The sequence below is a fragment of the Cetorhinus maximus genome, unplaced genomic scaffold (genome assembly GCF_964194155.1).
Source record: "Cetorhinus maximus unplaced genomic scaffold, sCetMax3.hap1.1 HAP1_SCAFFOLD_531, whole genome shotgun sequence".
Taxonomy (NCBI): Eukaryota; Metazoa; Chordata; class Chondrichthyes; order Lamniformes; family Cetorhinidae; genus Cetorhinus; species Cetorhinus maximus.
This window is the reverse complement of record NW_027596473.1, coordinates 167-21058: the sequence shown is the minus strand read 5'-3', so window position 1 is coordinate 21058 and position 20892 is coordinate 167. Positions and strand designations below refer to the sequence as shown.

The following is a 20892-nucleotide window of genomic DNA, read 5'->3' as shown; positions in this document are numbered from 1 at the left end:
CCCGCGGGAGCGAGTCCCACATTCTCCCCGCTCCCCGCGGGAGCGAGTCCCACATTCTCCCCGCTCCCCGCGGGAGCGAGTCCCACATTCTCCCCGCTCCCCGCGGGAGCGAGTCCCACATTCTCCCCGCTCCCCGCGGGAGCGAGTCCCACATTCTCCCCGCTCCCCGCGGGAGCGAGTCCCACATTCTCCCCGCTCCCCGCGGGAGCGAGTCCCACATTCTCCCCGCGGGAGCGAGTCCCACATTCTCCCCGCTCCCCGCGGGAGCGAGTCCCACATTCTCCCTACTCTCTGGGTGAAGAAGTTTCTCCTGAATTCCCCATTGGATTTATTAGTGACTGTCTTATATCGATGGCCCCCTAGAACAAAGAAAAGTGCAGCACAGGAACAGGCCTTTCGGCCCTCCAAGCCTGCGCCGATCATATTGCCCGTCAACTAAAACACTTTGCACTTCTGGGTTCCGTATCCCTCTATTCCCATCCTATTCATGTATTTGTCAAGCTGCCTCTTAAACACCACTATCGTACCTGCTTCCACCACCTCCTCTGGCAGCGAATTCCAGACACTCACTACCCTCTGCGTAAAAAACTTGCCCCGCTCATCTCCTCTACAGTTTTCTCCTCTCACCTTAAATCTATGTCCCCTAGTAATCGACCCAACTAGTTCTGGAAACATCTTTTCTCCGCCTTGCCTGCACACTATTTTAAAGACATCTATCGAGGTGCCCTCGGCTGTGCAATCTTGAAAAAGGTCCCCAGGCTGCGCAATCTTGAATGTTCAAACCGAATGGATCCCGGGGTACAAACGTCTCCCTCCAGTGGGCAGGTGTTGTGCTTACCGCTGTGCACAGCAATCCTGCACATCAGTCAGGCCTGTGGACGCACTGATCAGGTTCCTCCAGAAGGCGCTGTAATCCCCAGCTTCCAGGGCTCGGTCTATCAGAGCCACAGCCGAGAGCATCTCCACAGCGATGTACAGCTCCTCTTGGGTCAGCCCACCCTACACAAAGGAAACAGAGCACCTTAATCACAGAATCAAACCACACAGGAAGTCATTCGGCCCATCATGCCTGTACTGGCTCTTTGAAGGAGCTATCTGCTTAGTTCCCCCTACTTCTCCTCCTCCCTCTCCAAAAGCCTTGCCATTGCTAACCTTGCCTTTTCAAGTATATATAATTCCCAATTGGAAGCTACTATTGGGTCTGTTTTCAGCAGCCTTTCAGGTATTGCGTCAGAGATCACAACAATTCACAGGGCAAATAAGGAGAATCCGTTTTTACACTATCAAAATCCTTTTGCGATTTTGAAAGCCTCGATTAAATCTCTCTTAACCATCTCGGATCTGCAATCCCAGCTTCTCCGGTCTCTCCACAGTAACTGAAGTACCCATTCCTGGAACTGTTCTGTAAATCTCCAAGGTCTCAAATGTCCTTCCTAATGCAGGTTGCAATATGGTTACCTTTGCTTTGATGGACTATCAACAAAATCCCAGAACTGGGCACCATACTCCAGCTGAGGTCTAGCCAGCGATTTAAAGGTTTAAAAGGAGCACTATATGCAGGTTCCCACTCGGCCAAGTCACAGGGTGCAGCCAAATAGCCATCGGTGTTAAAAGTCACGCCTGGGACTGAAGTTTGCACTGGGACTCACTGGTGGGATGGACCGTTTCCTGGGTAAGGGTTAGAGGCAGGGAGACTGCTCCCGATCACTGCTCAGTGAGCTCTGCTAGAAAACGTATACGTGCAATGTGCATAAAACAGGATGCAGCCTGGCCGAGTCAAACAGTCTGCCGAAAACTGCCATCAAAGAACCTGGGTGAGACCACACTCTGAATGCTGTGCTCACTTCTGCTCTCCACACTATAAAGGAGGATACTGAAGCATGCAAAAAAAGAGCAGGAGTGCAGTGATATTCAGCAGGTCAGGCAGCATCTGTGGAGAGAAACGGAGTTAGGGTTTCAGGTCAATGGCCTGCCTGAGCTGCTGAGTATTTCCAGCATTTTTTGTTTTTAGTTCAGATTTCCAGTATCCCCTGCTTTCGTTTTACAGCAGTGTTACCTGAACTGAGGGGGATGTAACTCTCAGGAAGGATTGAGCAGCCTGGGGTTAGACCATAAGACATAGGAGCAGAAATTAGGCCATTCGGCCCATCGGGTCTGCTCCGCCATTCAATCATGGCTGATAAGTTTCTCAACCCCATTCTCCCGCCTTCTCCCGTAACCTTTGATCCCCTTACCAATCAAGAACCTATCTATCTTGGTCTTAAATACACTCAATGACCTGGCCTCCACAGCCTTCTGTGGCAATGAATTCCATAGATTCACCACTCTCTGGCTAAAGAAGTTTCTCCTCATCTCTGTTGTAAAAGGTCTTCGCTTTACTCTGAGGCTGTGCCCTCGGGTCCCAGTCTCTCCTACTAATGGAAACATCTTCCCCACGTCCGCTCTATCCAGGCCTTTCAGTATTCTGTAAGTTTCAATCAGATCCCCCCTCATCCTTCTAAACTCCATCGAGTATAGACCCAGAGTCCTCAAACGTTCCTCATATGTTAAGCCTTTCATTCCTGGGATCATTCTCCTTCTCCTCTTTGGGAAGCGAGGACTAAGAGGAGACCCAATAAGAGGTCTTTAAAATGATGCAGGAGTTGGCAGCATTGATGTGGGGAAATCCTTGCCACTTGAGGAAAGTCCAGAACAAAGGGGAGGATAGCATCAACAGCAGCTGAAAAGAGATCAAGAGGGGGTTCCCTACACAGGCTGGTGAGAACATGGAACCCTGCGCCAGGTGGAATGGTTGAAGCAGATGGCATTGCCACGTTAAAGGGGAGGCTTAACGCATACACGAGGGAGGAAAGAAGAGCGGTGGCGTGGGACCAGGCTGAAAAGGAGGCAATTAGAGTGGGAGACCAGCATCTGTAAACACCAACACAGACCAAAGGGCCTGTTATCTGTACTGTGGGTCTGAGGCAGAAACACTTCCAAAGATTAGGAAAGGAGAAAATCGATGAGAATTTTTCTATTATAACCCTGCGGGTCAGAGAATGAGCTTTCTTCTTGATTTGCCCTCAGTGTGTGGACGGCACTGGCAAGGGCACACTTGTTGCCCACCCTCGGCTGACCTGAGCAGGTGGTAGTGGGCCTTTTCTTTGTGAACCGCTACAGTTCCTGTGGCGAAGGTGGTTCGGTAGGAAATCTGGGATTCTGAACAATAAAGGATCCCATGGCACTATTAGAAGAGCGGGGTTTGCCAGGGTGGGTGGGGGTTGGGGCAGGGGGGAGGGGGCGCTGTGATGAGGAGAACAGAGGGAGGAGTTCTCCCCTGTGTCCTGGGCCATTATCGATCCCTCAACCAACATCACCCCCCAGACAAATCAATGATCTGGCTTTTATCGCATTACTGTTTGTGGGGTCTTGCTGTGTGCAAATTGGTCGCCATTCTCCCTACTATCCTCCAATAAAAGTACTTCATTGGCTGTAAAGCTTTGTGTAGTCCTGAAGTTGTAAAAGGCTCTATAGAAATGCAAAAGTTTCTGTCTCTAAGAACGAAAAAAATGTTAAAACCGCACACTGATAAAACACTGCTAGCCTTCTACTCAGCAGAGGTATCAACCAAACAGTGCAAGTAGCAGGCGACAACACAGTTCACCTCCCACCCACACAGCATAGAAGTGTTGACCACAAAACAAAGAGTGGTAAACCCATTTCCTCCACTCCAGGAACCACAGTGTTGAGACTTCAATTGTGTTGAGCAGGTCATGCATTGCAAAAAAAAAACTACCCATTGAACTCTGGTTCCTATAGTGCTCGCTGCCTCTCTAAATGAAAGGAATGCTCTCTCTGTCTCTCTCTCTCCTGCCAGCACACAGTGACAGCAGCGTGTATCATCTACAAGATACACAGCAGCGGCTTGCCAACACTACTTCAATAGCACCTTCCAATTAGCCCCAATCTCCCCCACCAACCCCTCAACCACCACCCAGCTCTTTTCCCCGTAGCCCTGCAATTATTTCCCCTTCAAACATTTATCCAGTTCTCCTTCTGAAAGTTCCTATTGAATCTGCTTCCACCGCCCTTTCAGGCAGCGCCTTCCAGATCACAACAACTCGCTGTGTAAATAAAAAACAAATTCTCCTCATCTCCCCCTCTGGTTCTTTCCCCCGATTCTCTTCAATCTGTGTCCCCTATGGTTACCGACCCTCCTGCCCAGTGGAAACAGTTTCTCCTTATTTACTCTGACCAAACCCCCTTCCTGATTTTGAACGCCTCGATTCAATCTCCCCCTTAACCTGCTCTGCTCTAAGGAGAACAATCCCAGCTTCTCCAGTCTCTCCATACGAACTGAAGTTCCTCATCCCTGGTCCCATTCGGGGCAAATCTCCCTCCGCACCCTCTCCGAGGCCCTTGACATCCTTCTTAAAGTGCAGTGCCCAGAATTAGACACAATACTCCAGCTGATGTCTAAGCAGTGATTTTACTACCTCACTTTTGCATTCCTGAAAAAGTCAGGAAATTGGAGGGAAAGTTAAAACATTAAAAGGAAATTTTAAGCCAAGAATGTATCTGAGTTTAAGACTCACAAGTAGGGTTGCTGCTTAATCCCAGTTCAGTGATAACCGGGAACTGGTGATGGCCAGGCTGCAAGGCTGCAGTCACTCACCTGCGGTTTCTGCTGCTGCAGGGCAGCGAGCTCCCTCTGGTAAAGCCCAGCGGCAAACGGGTAGGCGTCTGGAAGCTTGGCGCTGGAGTGCATCAGTTCCTTCACCGTCTCGCTGGGGACGCCCTTGCGCACGGCCTCGTTGATCCGTGAGACAGCCTGCATCACTACAACACAGACAGGTTAAACAGCTGGACCGGTACATCAGGGCGGAGAGGGACGAGATCGTGTCTCAGCCCAGTGTAGGGTCGATGAGAGAAAAGGCCAAAGAAACTGGGGGTGGTTTACTCTTTTAACACAGGGTCATTGCTCTCTCCGTGGGGACGGTTTTATTTACTGAGGGACAAGAGTTAAAAATTAGCAATTTAAAGATTCAGAAGGGTTACGAGAGGGAGCAGCCTGTAGTTGACACCCAGGTGATAATGATCAGGGGCAGGAACCCTGATCTGGTTCTCCCTCCACAGTACAGGGGCGCTCAGGCACAGTGCAGCACAGGCCAGATTACAACCCAAAATTTCCCTGGTGCATTGGGTCAGTTGTTCACTGACTGACCTGGCGAACCGTATGTTCCTTTAGAGGTGCATCCCTTTCAAAAAAAGTGACAGGTTTTCACCCAAACTACATCTGAACAGCCGGCATCAGGGCATCACTGCCAAGGTCGGGTGAGATGTTAAACAGAAGCCCCACCTGGCCTCTCGGGTAGAGTAATAAATCTGACGGCCCACCCACCAGGAGAGCAGGGGAGTTCTCCCGACCCTCCCAAATGCTTATCTCTCAACCGACAGAGATTATCTGCTCGTTAATGGATTACCCCGTTCATGGGAGTTTGCTGTGCGCAAATTGGTTGCAACAGTGACGGCGTTCCAAAAATACTTTTAAATGTCTGTAAAGCGCATTGGGGTGTCCCGGAGCTGGGAAAGGAACTGCAATAAACGCGAGCCTGTCCTTCTTGGTAAAGCAGTTTGACTTTGCCCAGCACAGTGGCAACAGATGACTTAGCCTGCGCTTGAAAAGGGGGGGAAATAAATTCAAAACTAACCCCGCAGAAACAACGCTTCAGCGAGCGAATGGTTAATCAATGGGACAGGCTCCCGGGGAGGAGACGGTGAGAAGCAGCGAGTATTGATTCAAATATGAATTAGATAAGATTCCTTTCAGCAAGTAACATCTTGGGATCGAATCTACGAGTCACTTGAGACATGATTGTCTGTAACGTGCTCTGGGAAAAACAAACAGGTGACTTTGGACCTGTGGTTCTCGAAGTTCCCCACCACTAGGAGATTTTCCTTCAGCCTCACATCTAGGCCCCGCTGCACATTAGCCGGCAAAGGCTGACTTCAATGATTAAAAGAAAGAACTTGCGTTTGTACGTCCTCAGGACGTCCCAAAGTACTTCACAGCCAAGGGAGTATTTTACATTTCAAGTGTAGTCACTGCTGCAATGTAGGAAACGCGGCAGACAATCTACGCACAGCAAGAACCCAGGAGCAACACTGGCATAAATTGTCGTTTGATGGTGCAGAACTTGAGTGTTGGCGAAAAGACTCATGCTGTCAAAAGTTTTCCGTCTTGCACTCAACAGGGCAATTTGGCAAGAATGCCAAATGTTAAGGGAACGACGATTTGTACTTCATGAGAAGAGTGCGCCGATTGGTTGGCAATGATTGGTAGAGGCATTATCATGGCAAATGCGCCAGTTAATTGATGACTGACGGTTAACTGCCAACGAGATGAATGGCCATATCTGGTTGAGGGATAAATCTTGGTCCCAGAACCACGGGGAGAACTCCACTGCTCTTCTTTCACATCCAGCTGAGAGCGCAGGCGGGACCTCAGTTTAAAGTCTCATCTGAAAGATGGCATCAAAGGACAGTGCGACACTCCCTCAGCATTACACTCCTGGATCTTTGTGCCCAAGTCTCCAGTGTGGAGCTTGAGACTACCAACCTTGTGACTCAGAGCCTAGAGAGTGCGCTAGCAACTGAGTCATGGCTGACATTGTGGTCAAAGACTCCAGGTGAACTGGAAACACCAATGTTCCTACTCACTGCACAGATGTACGTTGGCGCTTTCATTGGCTGCATCAACGGCAGCCTGCAGTTCCTCCTTCTCTAGCGGGTCCATCATCCCCAACTCCTGAGGACAAAACAGCAACGTAAATCATTAGCGCACCGATAGGAGGGATGGCTTTTTAGTTTTAAAAAAGAGAAGACTGGAGAACAAGAATGAGACGATGCAGCAAAAGAACCCCGGCAAGCACATCAGCAAGAGTTGAATTTGCAACCATTATAATTTTAACAGAACAGACCCCTCTCCTCTACTGGATGAACTGAATCTTCCCTGGGGCCTTGATCCTAGCTCGGAGGAGGCAGTACTACCAGTTGAGGCAAACTGATGCATACTATATTGCACTGAATGTGGGGGAAACATCACACTAGAAAGATTCAGCAGAGGAGGAGGCCATTCTGCCCATCATGCCTGTGACAGCTCTTTGAAAGAGCTATCTAATTATTCCCACCTCCCCTGCCCTTTCCCCCATAGCCCTGCAAAATTTTCCCCTTCAAGTATTTATCCAATTCCCCCACCTTTTGAAAGTTCCTATTGAATCTGCTTCCGCCGCCCTTTCAGGCAGCGCCTTCCAGATCACAACAACTGGCTGCGTAAAACAATTATTTTTTGATGCCACCTCTTGGTTGGTTTTTAAAACCAATCACCTTAAATTTGTGGTCACCCCCCCCCCCGGTTACCCAGTCCTCCCGCCTGTGCAAACAGTTACTCTTCATCTACTCTTATCAAAACCCATCAAGGTTTTCAACTACTCTGTCAAATCTCCTCTTAGCGGTCTCAGTTTCTCTGGTATCTCCGTGTAACTGAAGCTGCAGGTCCTAGTACCATGCTGGTAAATCTCATCTGCACCCTCTCCAAGGCCTTGACATCCTTCATGGGGTACAGCACCCACAATTGGAGACAATGCCCTAGCTGATGCTTAACCAGTGATATATATAACACTGCGTCTCCTGCCAATGCAAGATGGCCAACGATACCCAACTGCACATGCACACTGGTCTGCGCATGCGCAGAAATCCAATGACATCACGTCTGTCGGGCCGACAGAGCAACGTTAACAGGGATCCAGACCTGACATCAGGTTCAGAGAATTTAATCCCCTGCACGGACACAAAACCCCCTCCCCTTGCCTGGGAAAACTGCGCCCGGGGGTCTGGGACGTACATCGGGCAGGGAGGACCCCAGCACAGCTGGAGGGAAAAGCGCCGGTGGGGAGTGGGGGGCAGATCGAGGTTCAGTCGGTGATGGGGAGTTCACGGGGAAGGGGTTCACGATCCTAATTTTACACAAGAAGTTGTTACAAACCGGCAGGAGTTACAACTCAAAAGACAGTCAAAAAGATACCCACGCCTCCTGGGTTTCTGCCCCATGTTCCTGAACCTCACCCAGAGAAAAACACTCGAACTGCGCATGGGTAACAAACGCAGCCTAAGTATAATTTCCTTGCTTTTGTAATATCTGGAGATCTGAATAAAAACAGAAAGTGCTGGAAAACCCTCGGCAGGTCTGGCAGCATCTGTGGAGGTAGAAACAGAGTTAACGTTTCAAGTCCAATATGGCTTCTCCAGAACTTGCTTTTGTGCACTATTTATAAACCCTACCATCCCTCGTGCTTTAAAAAACAACCTTCTCAACTTGCCCTGCCACATTCAAAAACCGGTGTGTGTGTGTAAACCCCTAGGTCCCTCTGGTCCTTCTTCCCCTTTAAAATTGTAACACTCCATTCACAATGCCGCTCTTCATTCTTTAACCTCACATTTCTGGGTGTCAAACTTCACCTGCCCATTTCACCAGCCCTCCTGAAACGTGTCACTATCCTGTTCACCATTTGCTGCATTGTCGAGTTTCATCTGCAAACGCTGAAATTATGCCTCGTGTCCCCGAGTCCAGGTCACCAACGTACATCAGAGGGAGCAGTGGGCCCAATGCTGATCTTTGGGGAACACCACTGCATACTTCCTGTCCAGGGTGGGAAAAGAACCATTCACCATTACTCCTGACATTCTGTCCCTTAGCTAATTTCACATCCACACTGTCACTGCCCTTTAAATCCCATTAGCTTCAATTTTACTAACAAATCGATTATCAAAGGCCTATTGGAAGCCCATACGCACCTCAACTGCACTACCCTCACCTCCCATCCATATACACAGCATCAACTGCACTACCCTCACCTCCCATCCATGTACACATCAACTGCACTACCCTCACCTCCCATCCATATACACAACATCAACTGCACTACCCTGACCTCCCATCCATATACACAACATCAAATGCACTACCCTCACCTCCCATCCATATACACAACATCAACTGCACTACCCTGACCTCCCATCCATATACACAACATCAACTGCACTACCCTCACCTCCCGTCCATATACACATCAACTGCACTACCCTCACCTCCCATCCATATACACATCAACTGCACTACCCTCACCTCCCATCCATATACACATCAACTGCACTACCCTCACCTCCCATCCATATACACAACATCAACTGGACTACCCTCGCCTTCCATCCTCCCTCCCTCCCCCAGACTCAAATGAGCTGGTCAAACACGATTTTCCTTTAAACAAATCAGTGCTGGCTTTCATTTTTTTTTAAAAAGGCAGATTTTTAACAAGCGCCAATTCATTATTCTCTCTTAAACCACCACCCCGCCATCCCAGCACCAGTGTTAGGCTGGCTGACATGTAATTGCAGGGTTTACCCCACTCCGCTTTGTGAACAAGGATGCAATATGTTGAATCTTTGGCACCACGCCCTGATCCAAGGAGGATTGGATGACGGTGGCCACAGCCTCTGGAATTTCCACCCTTACTTCCCCTCAGCAAACTAGGGTCCAACCCACCTGACTGGGTGGCTTTCCCCACTTTCAGCGCTGCCAAGCTTTTAAGTACCTCCTCTTTAATTTCATCCTAACCATTTCTCTACTCCCTCCTCCTGGACTATGACAATGGGACCCTCCCCTTCTCTAGGGAAGAAGGATGTCTGGTGTTCATTTATCTCCACAGCCAGGCCCTCGGCCTCCATTCGTAGTAGCAGTACCTTTTCCAAACACTGTGGTAGCATTATCCAGCAGAAAAGCCAAGGAAAGGCAAGAAGCAGCACGAGGAAAATAATCAGATTTTACAAGTACATCAATGAAGAAAAGGAACCGCTAAAAGTATGGTGAGGAACAAAATGGCGTTCTGACCTTGTTAGCTTATTACAATGAACATAACAAGAAATCAATCTAAACACGGTCAAGTTAAACTAAAATCCAGTACCCAGCCTTATTTGCACCCCCAAGGAAAAAGACTGTCAACTTGTCGCTGACAACCAAAGAATGCAAAAGGTATTTAATAAGAACTAGGGTCGGTCTTTAGTGAAGAGGCGGATTTTGGTGATGAGCTGAATCGTGAAGTGACGGAGAATGAGATGAGCGATATCACAACAGATAAAAAAGGAATTTGCTTTTCAAGGCAAGTCAGTCAAGCTGAAGTCAGGCAAAGGGCCGGACCTGATGGGAATAGAGGTACTTGGGGGAAATTGCCGACAGCCTGAAGACTGAACGTCGGATGAGTGTAAACATACGCCAGAGGACCGGAGAGTCCAGTATCAAACCGGTATTCAAAACAGGGAGGCAGCTACTTACAGGCCTGTTAACTTAGTAATGGCTATGGTAAGAAAAAATGGCAGGCTTGACGAAAGGGTGAAATGATAAAATATCTAAATAAAGAGAACACAGTAGGGAGCAGGGACATCAACATGGACAATAATCTTTAGTTGGGATTGATCTCTTTGAAGCAGAGAAAGTAATCTAATCAAGGTACAAGATTATGAAGAGTTTTGACAGAAGAGATGGGGAGAAACTGGCGGGGGCCAACAGTTTGAAGATAATCAGCAAAGAAACCAAAGGTGGAGACAAGGAGAATCTATTTTTAACATAGAGAACCACGTGAAAAGGCAGTGGAAGCAGATTCAATAGTAACTTTTAAAAGAGGGAATCACCTTGCAGGGTTGTGGGGAAAGAATGGGCGGAGGGGGGGGGTAGGGAGCTGGGTGGTGGGGCCAATTGGATAACTCTTTCGAAGGGCTGGCAACGGTACAATGGGCCAAATAGCCTTACTCTGTGCTGTAGTATTCCATAGACTTAACTCATTTTATCAGCAAACCCAAGCTTTCGTTGTTCCTGTGACTCACCAGCTCTACTCCTGGCCTGCAGGATGCACAGAGCTGATTTAGGACGCATGATATTAGCAGCACAGCGCTGAACAACCAGCACCTTACAGAGAGAGTGGCACAGGGTAGGGGTGAGAGAGGCGAGGAGAATGCTGACAGGAGGCTTGTACACCAAGATTAAAAACCTCCAGGATGGGTAAATGTGATCAGACCATTCGCTCGAGCAGAGAATAAGTGTCAGCATGCGCCGAAGGGTCTGTTTTTGTGTTCTAATGTCTAAGCATTTGTGTCAGTCCAGACAAGGCTTAATGAGTACCAAAGGAAAAACAAGTACTTCGTCCCACTGTTCAAATGTACCAAACATATTTGAGAAAAATATTTTAATACACATACACACACACACAACTATTACTGCACAAGGTAGGTAAGTAAAATACAGCATCTAATACCAGGGATTTCTGCTCTCGGTCGATGATGAGCTGCTCCATATACCATTCTGTGTTCTCCCGGTTAACCTCGCGAAGGCCTAAAGCCTCGCTCTGCAATGCGGAGTACAGAGCCTGCGAGTCTCTCTTCTCCAACGCCTCATCAACATACTCCAGGGCAGCGTGCACTGACAGGCAGAAAGACAGGCGTTACAGGGTAAGTGCAGCAGCAGCAGTGAGTCCGATGAAGCACAAAGTCAGTTCGCGAGGGCAGAGTTAGGGTTTTGTGTTTTGAAGCTAATTTTAATTAAGCGAAAAGGTGGATGGGGTCTTATATGACTGTATTTTGGAACAAGGGAGAGAGGAACTTGTCCTAATGTAACAAGTAAAAATAGCCATGGGATCTACCAAAGCCCATGAAGTGCAATTTGAAGTGTAGTCACTTAGAAACACGGCAGCAAATTTGTGCACAGAAAGATCTCACAAACAACAATGTGATAATGACCAGATAATCTACTTTTGGCATTGGCCAGGACAGGAGTGGTTGTGCAAACGGGGGTAAGTGAAGAGGCTGAGAATGCTGCTGTGAGTAACTCACCTCCCGACTCCCCAAAGCCTGTCCACCATCTACAAGGCACAAGTCAGGAGTGGGATGGAATACTCCCCACTTGCCTGGATGAGTGCAGCTCCCGCAACACTCAAGAAGCTCGACACCATCCAGGACAAAGCAGCCCACTCGATTGGCACCCCATCCACAAACATTCACTCCCTCCCCCACCGACGCACATTAGCAGCAGCAGTAAGCTGGAAACTAGGGATGGGCAATAAATGCTGGCCTAGCCAGCGATGCCAACATCCTATAAACGAATAAAATTTTTTAAAAAGCATTGCTGTAGGTCTGGAGTCACATGTAGGCCAGACCGGGTAAGGACAGCAGATTTCCTTCCCTGAAGGACTTAGAGAACCAGATGGATTTTTATGACAATCGATGATGGTCGTCATGGTCACCGTCACTGAGACTCGCTTTATATTCCAGATTTATTAATCGAATTTAAATCCCACCAGCCGCCCGGGGGGGTGGGATTTGAACCCCTGTCCCCAGAACATTAGCCTGCGCCTCTGTGACACGCCCAGTGACATTAGCGCTACTCCACCATATCTCCTCAAACTGTCCGTTCCCAGCGCTACAAATAAAAAACCCAGTCACAAATCTATTGAGAAAACTGTTAAACCGACACACTCGGGGACCCATTCTTGAAGTGGGGGGAGCGGGGGGGTAGGGGCTGTCAGAGGTCGGACTACCTGCACGCAGCACCGATTCTCTGATTGGTACGCCATTTGACCTGGACCCCCTTGGGAGTGTCGAGTCTACCCTGGCCTCTCAAATCCCTCAATTATTTCCCCAGGCAAATACCGATCCAGAATCCAAGGCCGGGGTCCCCCCTGATCTCGCGGGTTTCCAGCCTGGTGAGTAGGGTTAAAATTATCCCCCCCCCCGTTATTTCAAGCGAATTGCTTTTCCAAGTGACAGCAGGCTCAGCCCCAGCCGAGAAGGCACCATGGTAGGAAAGGTGGCCTTCTGTACTCCCTCCTTACCATTGACTTTGTTAATGTTGCCCTGAATTTCAACTTGAGTCAAGAGTTCCTCGTACACGTCCTTCCCCTCGGAGAGCTCTGGCTTGCACTGCAGGACAGAAACAGCCGAATCACAACCTGACCTCAGGCAAACACAGATTGCAGACTCACACGGCACAGTGATGAACAAAATGCACCAAAGAAACATACCTCAGGGAGCAAAAGGAGGGGGAAAAGGCAGCAAGGAAGGGCAGACGAAAGCGATAATGACTTGTCTAACTCATCGTGCATTAGCATTGTGCTGCACCCTACAGCGTGTCATACAATTCATCTCGTTTGCAACTGTTTTACAGACAAATACAGCAGCCAATCTACAGTGGTATCAGCCTGCTGAGTTGAACGAGTCTGGTTTCAGGTGGGAATTTTGGCTCGAGTTTCTTCTCCTTCTCCTCCTCCTACGTAATACTTTAAGATCGCTTACATCCACCAGTTTAGCCAGCACCTCTGACAATATGGTGCTCCTTCAGTGCTACACTAGAACGGCAGGCTGGATTAGGGAGTCTGGAACCACAACCTCAAGGGCAAAGAGGGAAGGCGTGCAGCTTTCCGATCCAATGGCACGGGCGCTTCTCACTGAGCCGAGCTGTACTTTATTGAACGCGTCGGTTCAACACCGAAAGCACGGGCCGTTGAGGATGGGAGGAGGGGTCTAGCCGGCTCGGGTTTTGTCAGCTTATCCGAGCCACTGACCCACACAGTTACTCGTCTCACGATGGAGCCAAGGGGGAGGTGCGTCGGCCAAATCAGAAACGATTCCTGGGGGACAGGCTGCTCACTCTATCCTGCAGCTGCCAGTGACAGGGCTCACAGGACCGGCACGAGGGGAGGTGAAGGGGAGGAAGTCTCCTGCCTTCCCTCTCAGCTGGAGGGCGGAGTGCGAAGGCCTGAGGGGCAACAGAAGGGAGCAAAGAGAAGTACCCGGCTGGACGCAAGAGAAGGTTGGCAGGGGCTCGTCGAGGATTTCTCACCACATCCGCTCGGTTCCGGGCACTGGCGGCCTTCTCACTCTTGGCTTGGTACAGCACCTCCTGGTAGACCAGAGCAAGGCCGTTGACGAGGTTCACCAGCATGGCGTTTGGATTGTGCAGGGCCAGCATTGTCTGCTCCGCAAGCCCTCGCTCGATAGCTTCGTTAATGGCGATCACCGCAGCATGCACTGTGAGCAAAGAGATGAAACGCAAGCAGGATCAATCTTAACCAGGATAAACCCAACAGGCACAGGCCAGCTGACTGAACTGGCTGGATCAGTTTGGAGAAACACTCAAGGCAGGGGTCACCTCCTTCCCCCATCCACAAGGCCAGGTCAGTACCATGCAGGGCAAAACTGAACCACACAGGCCGGAGGATTTTGTAATCTCGGTGTCGAGGGGGCGGTTGTTCAGTTAGTTAACATCAGTCACCATTAGCTGCAGCATTCACTTCCACTACGTAGGAGTATTGGAAACATCCTTGATCCCCAACCAACAACAACTTACGTTTAAATAGCACCTTTAACATTCCAAAGGTGCTTCACAGGAGCATTAATCAGACAAAACCTGACATCATGCTACACAGAGATATTAGGGACAGTTGACCAAAAGCTTGTTCAAAGAGGTCGGGTTTAAGGAGAGTCTCAAAGTGGGGGTGGGGGGGAGAAAGAGAGAGGGCGAAAGAGCACACGAGAGAGCGAGAGCGAGAGAACGAGAGAGAGATAACACAAGAGAGAGAGAAAGAATGAACGAGAGAGAGAGAGAGAGATAACACGAGAGCGAGAGAAAGAATAAACGAGAGAGAGCGAGAGAGAGAACACGAGAGCGAGAGAGAGAATAACGAGAGAGAGCGAGAGAGAGAACGAGAGCGAGAGAGAGAACGAGAGCGAGAGAGAGAACGAGAGCGAGAGAGAGAACGAGAGCGAGAGAGAGAACGAGAGCGAGAGAGAGAACGAGAGCGAGAGAGAGAACGAGAGCGAGAGAGAGAACGAGAGCGAGAGAGAGAACGAGAGCGAGAGAGAGAACGAGAGCGAGAGAGAGAACGAGAGCGAGAGAGAGAACGAGAGCGAGAGAGAGAACGAGAGCGAGAGAGAGAACGAGAGCGAGAGAGAGAACGAGAGCGAGAGAGAGAGAGAACGAGAGAGAACGAGAGCGAGAGAGAACGAGAGCGAGAGAACGAGAGAGAGAACGAGAGCGAGAGAGAACGAGAGAGAGAACGAGAGCGAGAGAGAACGAGAGAGAGAACGAGAGCGAGAACGAGAGCGAGAACGAGAGAGAGAACGAGAGAGAGAACGAGAGAGAGAACGAGAGAGAGAACGAGAACGAGAGCGAGAGAGAGAACGAGAGCGAGAGAGAGAGAGAACGAGAGCGAGAGAGAACGAGAGAGAGAGAGAACGAGAGAGAGAGAGAGAACGAGAGAGAGAGAGAGAGAGAGAACGAGAGAGAGAGAGAGAGAGAGAGAACGAGAGAGAGAGAGAGAGAACGAGAGAGAGAGAGAGAGAACGAGAGAACGAGAGAGAGAGAGAGAGAACACGAGAGAGAGAGAACACGAGAGAGAGAGAGAGAACACGAGAGAGAGAGAGAGAACACGAGAGAGAGAGAGAGAGAACACGAGAGAGAGAGAGAGAGAACACGAGAGAGAGAGAGAGAGAACACGAGAGAGAGAGAGAGAACACGAGAGAGAGAGAGAGAACACGAGAGAGAGAGAGAGAACACGAGAGAGAGAGAGAGAGAGAGAGAGAGAGAACGAGAGAGAGAGAGAGAGAACGAGAGAGAGAGAGAGAGAACGAGAGAGAGAGATAGAGAACGAGAGAGAGAGAGAGAGAGAACGAGAGAGAGAGAGAGAACGAGAGAGAGAACGAGAACGAGAACGAGAGAGAGAACGAGAGCGAGAGAGAGAACGAGAGCGAGAGAGAGAACGAGAGCGAGAGAGAGAACGAGAGCGAGAGAGAGAACGAGAGCGAGAGAGAGAGAGAACGAGAGCGAGAGAGAGAGAGAACGAGAGCGAGAGAGAGAGAGAACGAGAGCGAGAGAGAGAACGCGAGAGAGAGAGAACGCGAGAGAGAGAGAGAGAACGAGAGAGAGAGAGAACGAGAGAGAGAGAGAACGAGAGAGAGAGAGAGAGAGAACGAGAGAGAGAGAGAGAACACGAGAGAGAGAGAGAGAGAACACGAGAGAGAGAGAGAGAGAACACGAGAGAGAGAGAGAGAGAGAGAGAACGAGAGAGAGAGAGAACGAGAGAGAGAGAGAGAACGAGAGAGAGAGAGAGAGAGAACGAGAGAGAGAGAGAGAGAGAACGAGAGAGAGAGAGAGAGAGAGAACGAGAGAGAGAGAGAGAACGAGAGAGAGAGAGAGAACGAGAGAGAGAGAGAACGAGAGAGAGAGAGAACGAGAGAGAGAGAGAACGAGAGAGAGAGAGAACGAGAGAGAGAGAGAGAGAGAGAGAACGAGAGAGAGAACGAGAGAGAGAGAGAGAGAACGAGAGAGAGAGAGAGAACGAGAGAGAGAGAGAACACGAGAGAGAGAGAGAGAACACGAGAGAGAGAGAGAGAGAACGAGAGAGAGAGAGAGAGAGAGAGAGAACGAGAGAGAGAGAGAGAACGAGAGAGAGAGAGAGAACGAGAGAGAGAGAGAGAACACGAGAGAGAGAGAGAGAACACGAGAGAGAGAGAGAGAGAACACGAGAGAGAGAGAGAGAGAACACGAGAGAGAGAGAGAGAGAGAGAGAGAACGAGAGAGAGAGAGAGAACGAGAGAGAGAGAGAAAACGAGAGAGAGAGAGAGAACGAGAGAGAGAGAGAGAGAGAGAACGAGAGAGAGAACGAGAGAGAGAGAGAGAACGAGAGAGAGAGAACGAGAGAGAGAACGAGAGAGAGAGAGAACGAGAGAGAGAACGAGAGAGAGAGAGAACGAGAGAGAGAGAGAACGAGAGAGAGAGAGAACGAGAGAGAAGAGAACGAGAGAGAGATATGTTCAGGGAGGGAACTCCAGAGCTAAGGAGTCCCAGGCAGCTGGAGGCACCAATGGTGGAGTGATGGAAATTGTTGGGGTGGCAAGGGGCAGGTGCGGGGGTATCTAAAAAGGCCAGGAATGGAGAAGTACAGAGATCTCGGAGGGTCAAGGCAATGGAGTGGGGAGGAGGTCGCGGGGGAACCTGGAATACAAGAACGCGAATTTTAAACCTGAGGGACAGCGATGTCGGTGGAAATCTGTGCACACGTGGGCGGGTTCAGCTGTGAACAAACCCGCCCCTTCCTGGATCAAGCTCCCTGATGCACCCCCAACAGGAATCCAGACCTTCACCGGAGAAAGGGGGGAAAACACTGAAGCCAGCCGGATGATGGGCTCCCAAGTAAACAGTACAAGTACTGCTGCGCTAGCTGAGATCAATGAGAATCCATCTATTATAAACAAGCTTTAGGCAATTAGTCTCACAAAGCAGGTGAAAGTGGTTCCGGTCATTTGCAACAACCCACTGTGGAAAATAAATGTCAGGCTCCAAGATCGATGGCTGCTGCCTGGTTAGAATCCGATTACAGCCTATCAGCCGCGCTCAGGCCTGGCCGAATTTTACCGAGTGGCAACAATTTTGGTCAATTATAAACTTAAAAGCCGAGAACGCGTTCTCTTAAGGCTGTTTCAGTGCAGGGCCCTGCAGCGCAAAGTGCTGCCGTTTCTCCCCTTGGAGAGCGAGCGGGCTCTTTAACGCCGCTCTCTGCGCCACAATCGGACAGCAGCACGCAGCGGCTTTCGCCTGGCAGCGGCGGTCCGTGCAGTGCCGGGAACCGGAGTCCGGATCGGCCGGGTTTCCAGCGTCGGTACCGCTCCGCGCCGTAACATTGCTGCGCAAAACCAGCCTTCGGGAAAGCGAACCCGCGGGGGTTCAGCAGGCCGGTCACGGCTGCGCCTTGGGGCAGTGAGGAGGACATGAAAATTTACACTGGCCAGTGTGTAGCTTTTCACCACCAGTAGATGCCACCGGTGTGCTTTGTAAAAGAGCCAACTTGCAACACGCACTGTGACAGGAAATTAGCACAGCAAGGCTGACCTACGTCAAATACAGAGGTTACAACACAAACAGGGCATTCGACCCAGGCAGTCCACAGTGCTGGTGACTTCACTGTACATGTAATAATCAGAGTATGGGTCTATGATAGTCTATGATACACCAAACCCACACCCTCTACCACCCACAACACTCCAGAAGCTCGACATCCAGGACAAAGCAGCCCCGCTTGATCGGCACCCCATCCACAAACATTCACTCCCTCCACCACCGACGCACAGTAGCAGCAGTGTGTGTACCATCTACAAGATGCACTGCAGCAACTCACCAAGGCTCCTTAGACAGCACCTTCCAAACCCACGACCGCTACCATCTAGAAGGACAAGGGCAGCAGACACATGGGGAACACCCACCACCTGGAAGTTCCCCTCCGAGCCACTCACCATCCTGACTTGGAAATATATCGGCCGATCCTTCACTGTCGCTGGGTCCAAATCCTGGAACTCCCTCCCTAACAGCACGGTGGGTGTACCTACACCACAGGGACTGCAGCGGCTCAAGAAGGCAGCTCACCCACCACCTTCTCAAGGGGGCAATTAGGGATGGGCAATAAAAGTCAACCTTGCTAGCAATCTAGAGAATTAATTTAAATATATAATCTGGTATGGAAAGTGAAGTAGAACGGACTGTGCAGAGTATTCCTCGTGACCTGCCTTCCTCTTTAAAGCTTTGGAAGGCTCATAGTTTATGTCTGTATCCTCAGTGCACAAATCTGGCCGATGTTCAAATCTTACCTGCTGCTTCATCGACCGAGAGCTCATTGGCCAGGATTCCACCAATCTTACTAAACGAGGGCATCTGGATCCCATATTTCTCCAGCTCAGTTTTCATGTTATTTATCTCTTCCTCTGTAAGGACAGACGCCATCAGAACCAAGCAAACCCATTAGAATTTGAATGCGGCCCCAACAACAGGTCAAGAAGCTTAGCACCCCATCCAGGATAAAAGCAGCCCGCTCGATCGGCACGCGTCCACCCCCCCTTAAACATACACTCCCTCCCCCTCCGATGCACAGTGCCAGCAGTGTGCTCAACCTACAGGTTGCATGGCAAAGCAAGCCTGCCAAGGCTTCTTTGGCAGTAACTTCCCAAACCTGCAACCTTCACCACCTAAGCAAGGGCAGGGGGGGGGGGGGGGCGGCATAGAAGGGGGTATGGGAAAACCATCCGAATCACAGAATCTCACAGAGCAGAAGAGGCCCTTCGGCCCATCGAGTCTGCACCGACACGTGAGAAACACCTGACCTACCTACCTAATCCCATTGACCAGCACTTGGCCCATAGCCTTGAATGTTATGAGGTGCCAAGTGCACATCCAGGTACTTTTTAAAGGGTGTGAGGCAACCCGCCTCCACCACCCTCCCAGGCAGTGCATTCCAGACCCTCACCACCCTCTGGGTAAAAACGTTTTTCCTCACATCCCCCCTAAACCTCCTGCCCCTCACCCTGAACTTGTGTCCTCTGGTGACTGACCCTTCAACTAAGGGGAACAGCTGCTCCCTATCCACCCTGTCCATGCCCCTCAATCTTGTACACCTCGATCAGGTTGCCCCCTCAGTCTTCTCTGCTCCAACGAAAACAACCCAAGTCTATCCAACCTCTCTTCATAACTTAAATGTTGCATCCCAGGCAACATCCTGGTGAATCTCCTCTGCACCCCCTCCAGTGCATCACCTTCCGAGTCCTCCTCTAAACTGCATACATCAACCTCACTTGGAGATATAATTGGCCTGTTCTTCATCATCGCTGGGTCAAAATCCTGGAACTCCCTCCCCAGCAGCGCGGTGGGTATAACTACGCCACACGGACTACAGCTGTTCAAAAAAAAAAGGGGGAAATCTTCTCGAGGGCCAATTCGGAGTGGGCAGTAAATTCCAGCCTTGCACATATTCCAAGAATGAATTTTTTAAAAAATGCAGTTAGTCTCAGCGCCCGGGTTAGGGGGCGGAGTAAGAATCGGCCAAGGCTCCTGGCTGCCCACTGTTCATGCACTCCTGCTGATACTGGTCGAGGAAGATGCTGGTCTTCTGATGCCTACCTCCCAGTCGCTGATCAGTTATCCTCTGAGCAAGGTGCCCAGAAGACAGCGGCCAACACCTGTGGGTCCTGGACTCAAAAATCGAAAGCCGGAAAGAACCTGCAATTGAACAGCTCCCACCCGGAGACTCCCGTCGGGGCTTCCCAAAGGGCCTCACGGGGCAACGAGGTGCATTCAAAGCGCACTGGCTGCTGTAGCGCAGGAAACACAGCAGCCAATTTGTGCGCAGCAAACTCCAACCAACAGCGATGGGACAGATACGTTCGCTTTGACGCTGCTCATTAGGGCGACCAGTTGTCCAGAAACAAAAAGAAAAAAAAAAGCCACATTCCACCTCCAACCGCCCACCGCTCCCGGGTCAGACAGGGTAAACGCCAGGTGACAGAGAACACCCCCACCCCACCTTACCTGTAAAATTCACCTTGCCGTACAGGTCCTGTATCTGCGGAGCTAGACCCAGTTTGAACAAGTAGAGGCTGCAAAAGGGACAAAAAAATGGAAAATTCAGGTTCCGACGGGAGCACGAAGGGAAGGTTTTTGCTCGTTTTCTCTCGAGGCAAAGCGCGAGTTTCTGGAACCTGCTTACGCGATCGAGAAGGGGGCGGCTGGTGGATCAGCGGAAGGAGGAAATCAGACACAGTAACTAATCTTTACATCAATTTATTTATTTCTTTTAAGAAGTACTCTATTGGTGCAAACCCAGGTCTGAAATGCTGCTACTGGGGAACCGCCTCTGCTGACTGTAATCCCCAAAGCGTTTTCCGAACTTGTTTCTGAAATATCCAAGGCTTTGCTTATTGAAGTAGACTTTGTGGTTTTAAAGAGACCCAGTTGCGGCGAAGCAGAACACACTGCACGGCACTTGTGAT

General features: G+C 50.1%; 1 protein-coding gene across 1 annotated transcript in view; it reads right to left on the bottom strand.

Moving 5' to 3' along the window:
* The window catches only part of LOC144674000 (ras GTPase-activating-like protein IQGAP1), a gene marked incomplete at its 5' end in the record, with an annotated part of 96018 nt that extends 75519 nt beyond the window's left edge, over positions 1-20499 (bottom strand). Inside the window, 8 exons of the mRNA XM_078535574.1 lie at positions 839-999; positions 4655-4818; positions 6700-6787; positions 11343-11506; positions 12915-13002; positions 13922-14109; positions 18721-18834; positions 20432-20499. Of these exons, the coding sequence (XP_078391700.1) occupies positions 839-999; positions 4655-4818; positions 6700-6787; positions 11343-11506; positions 12915-13002; positions 13922-14109; positions 18721-18834; positions 20432-20499 (1035 nt within the window). The remainder of the gene's footprint in view (positions 1-838; positions 1000-4654; positions 4819-6699; positions 6788-11342; positions 11507-12914; positions 13003-13921; positions 14110-18720; positions 18835-20431) is intronic.
* Between the last annotated feature and the right edge of the window lie 393 nt (positions 20500-20892).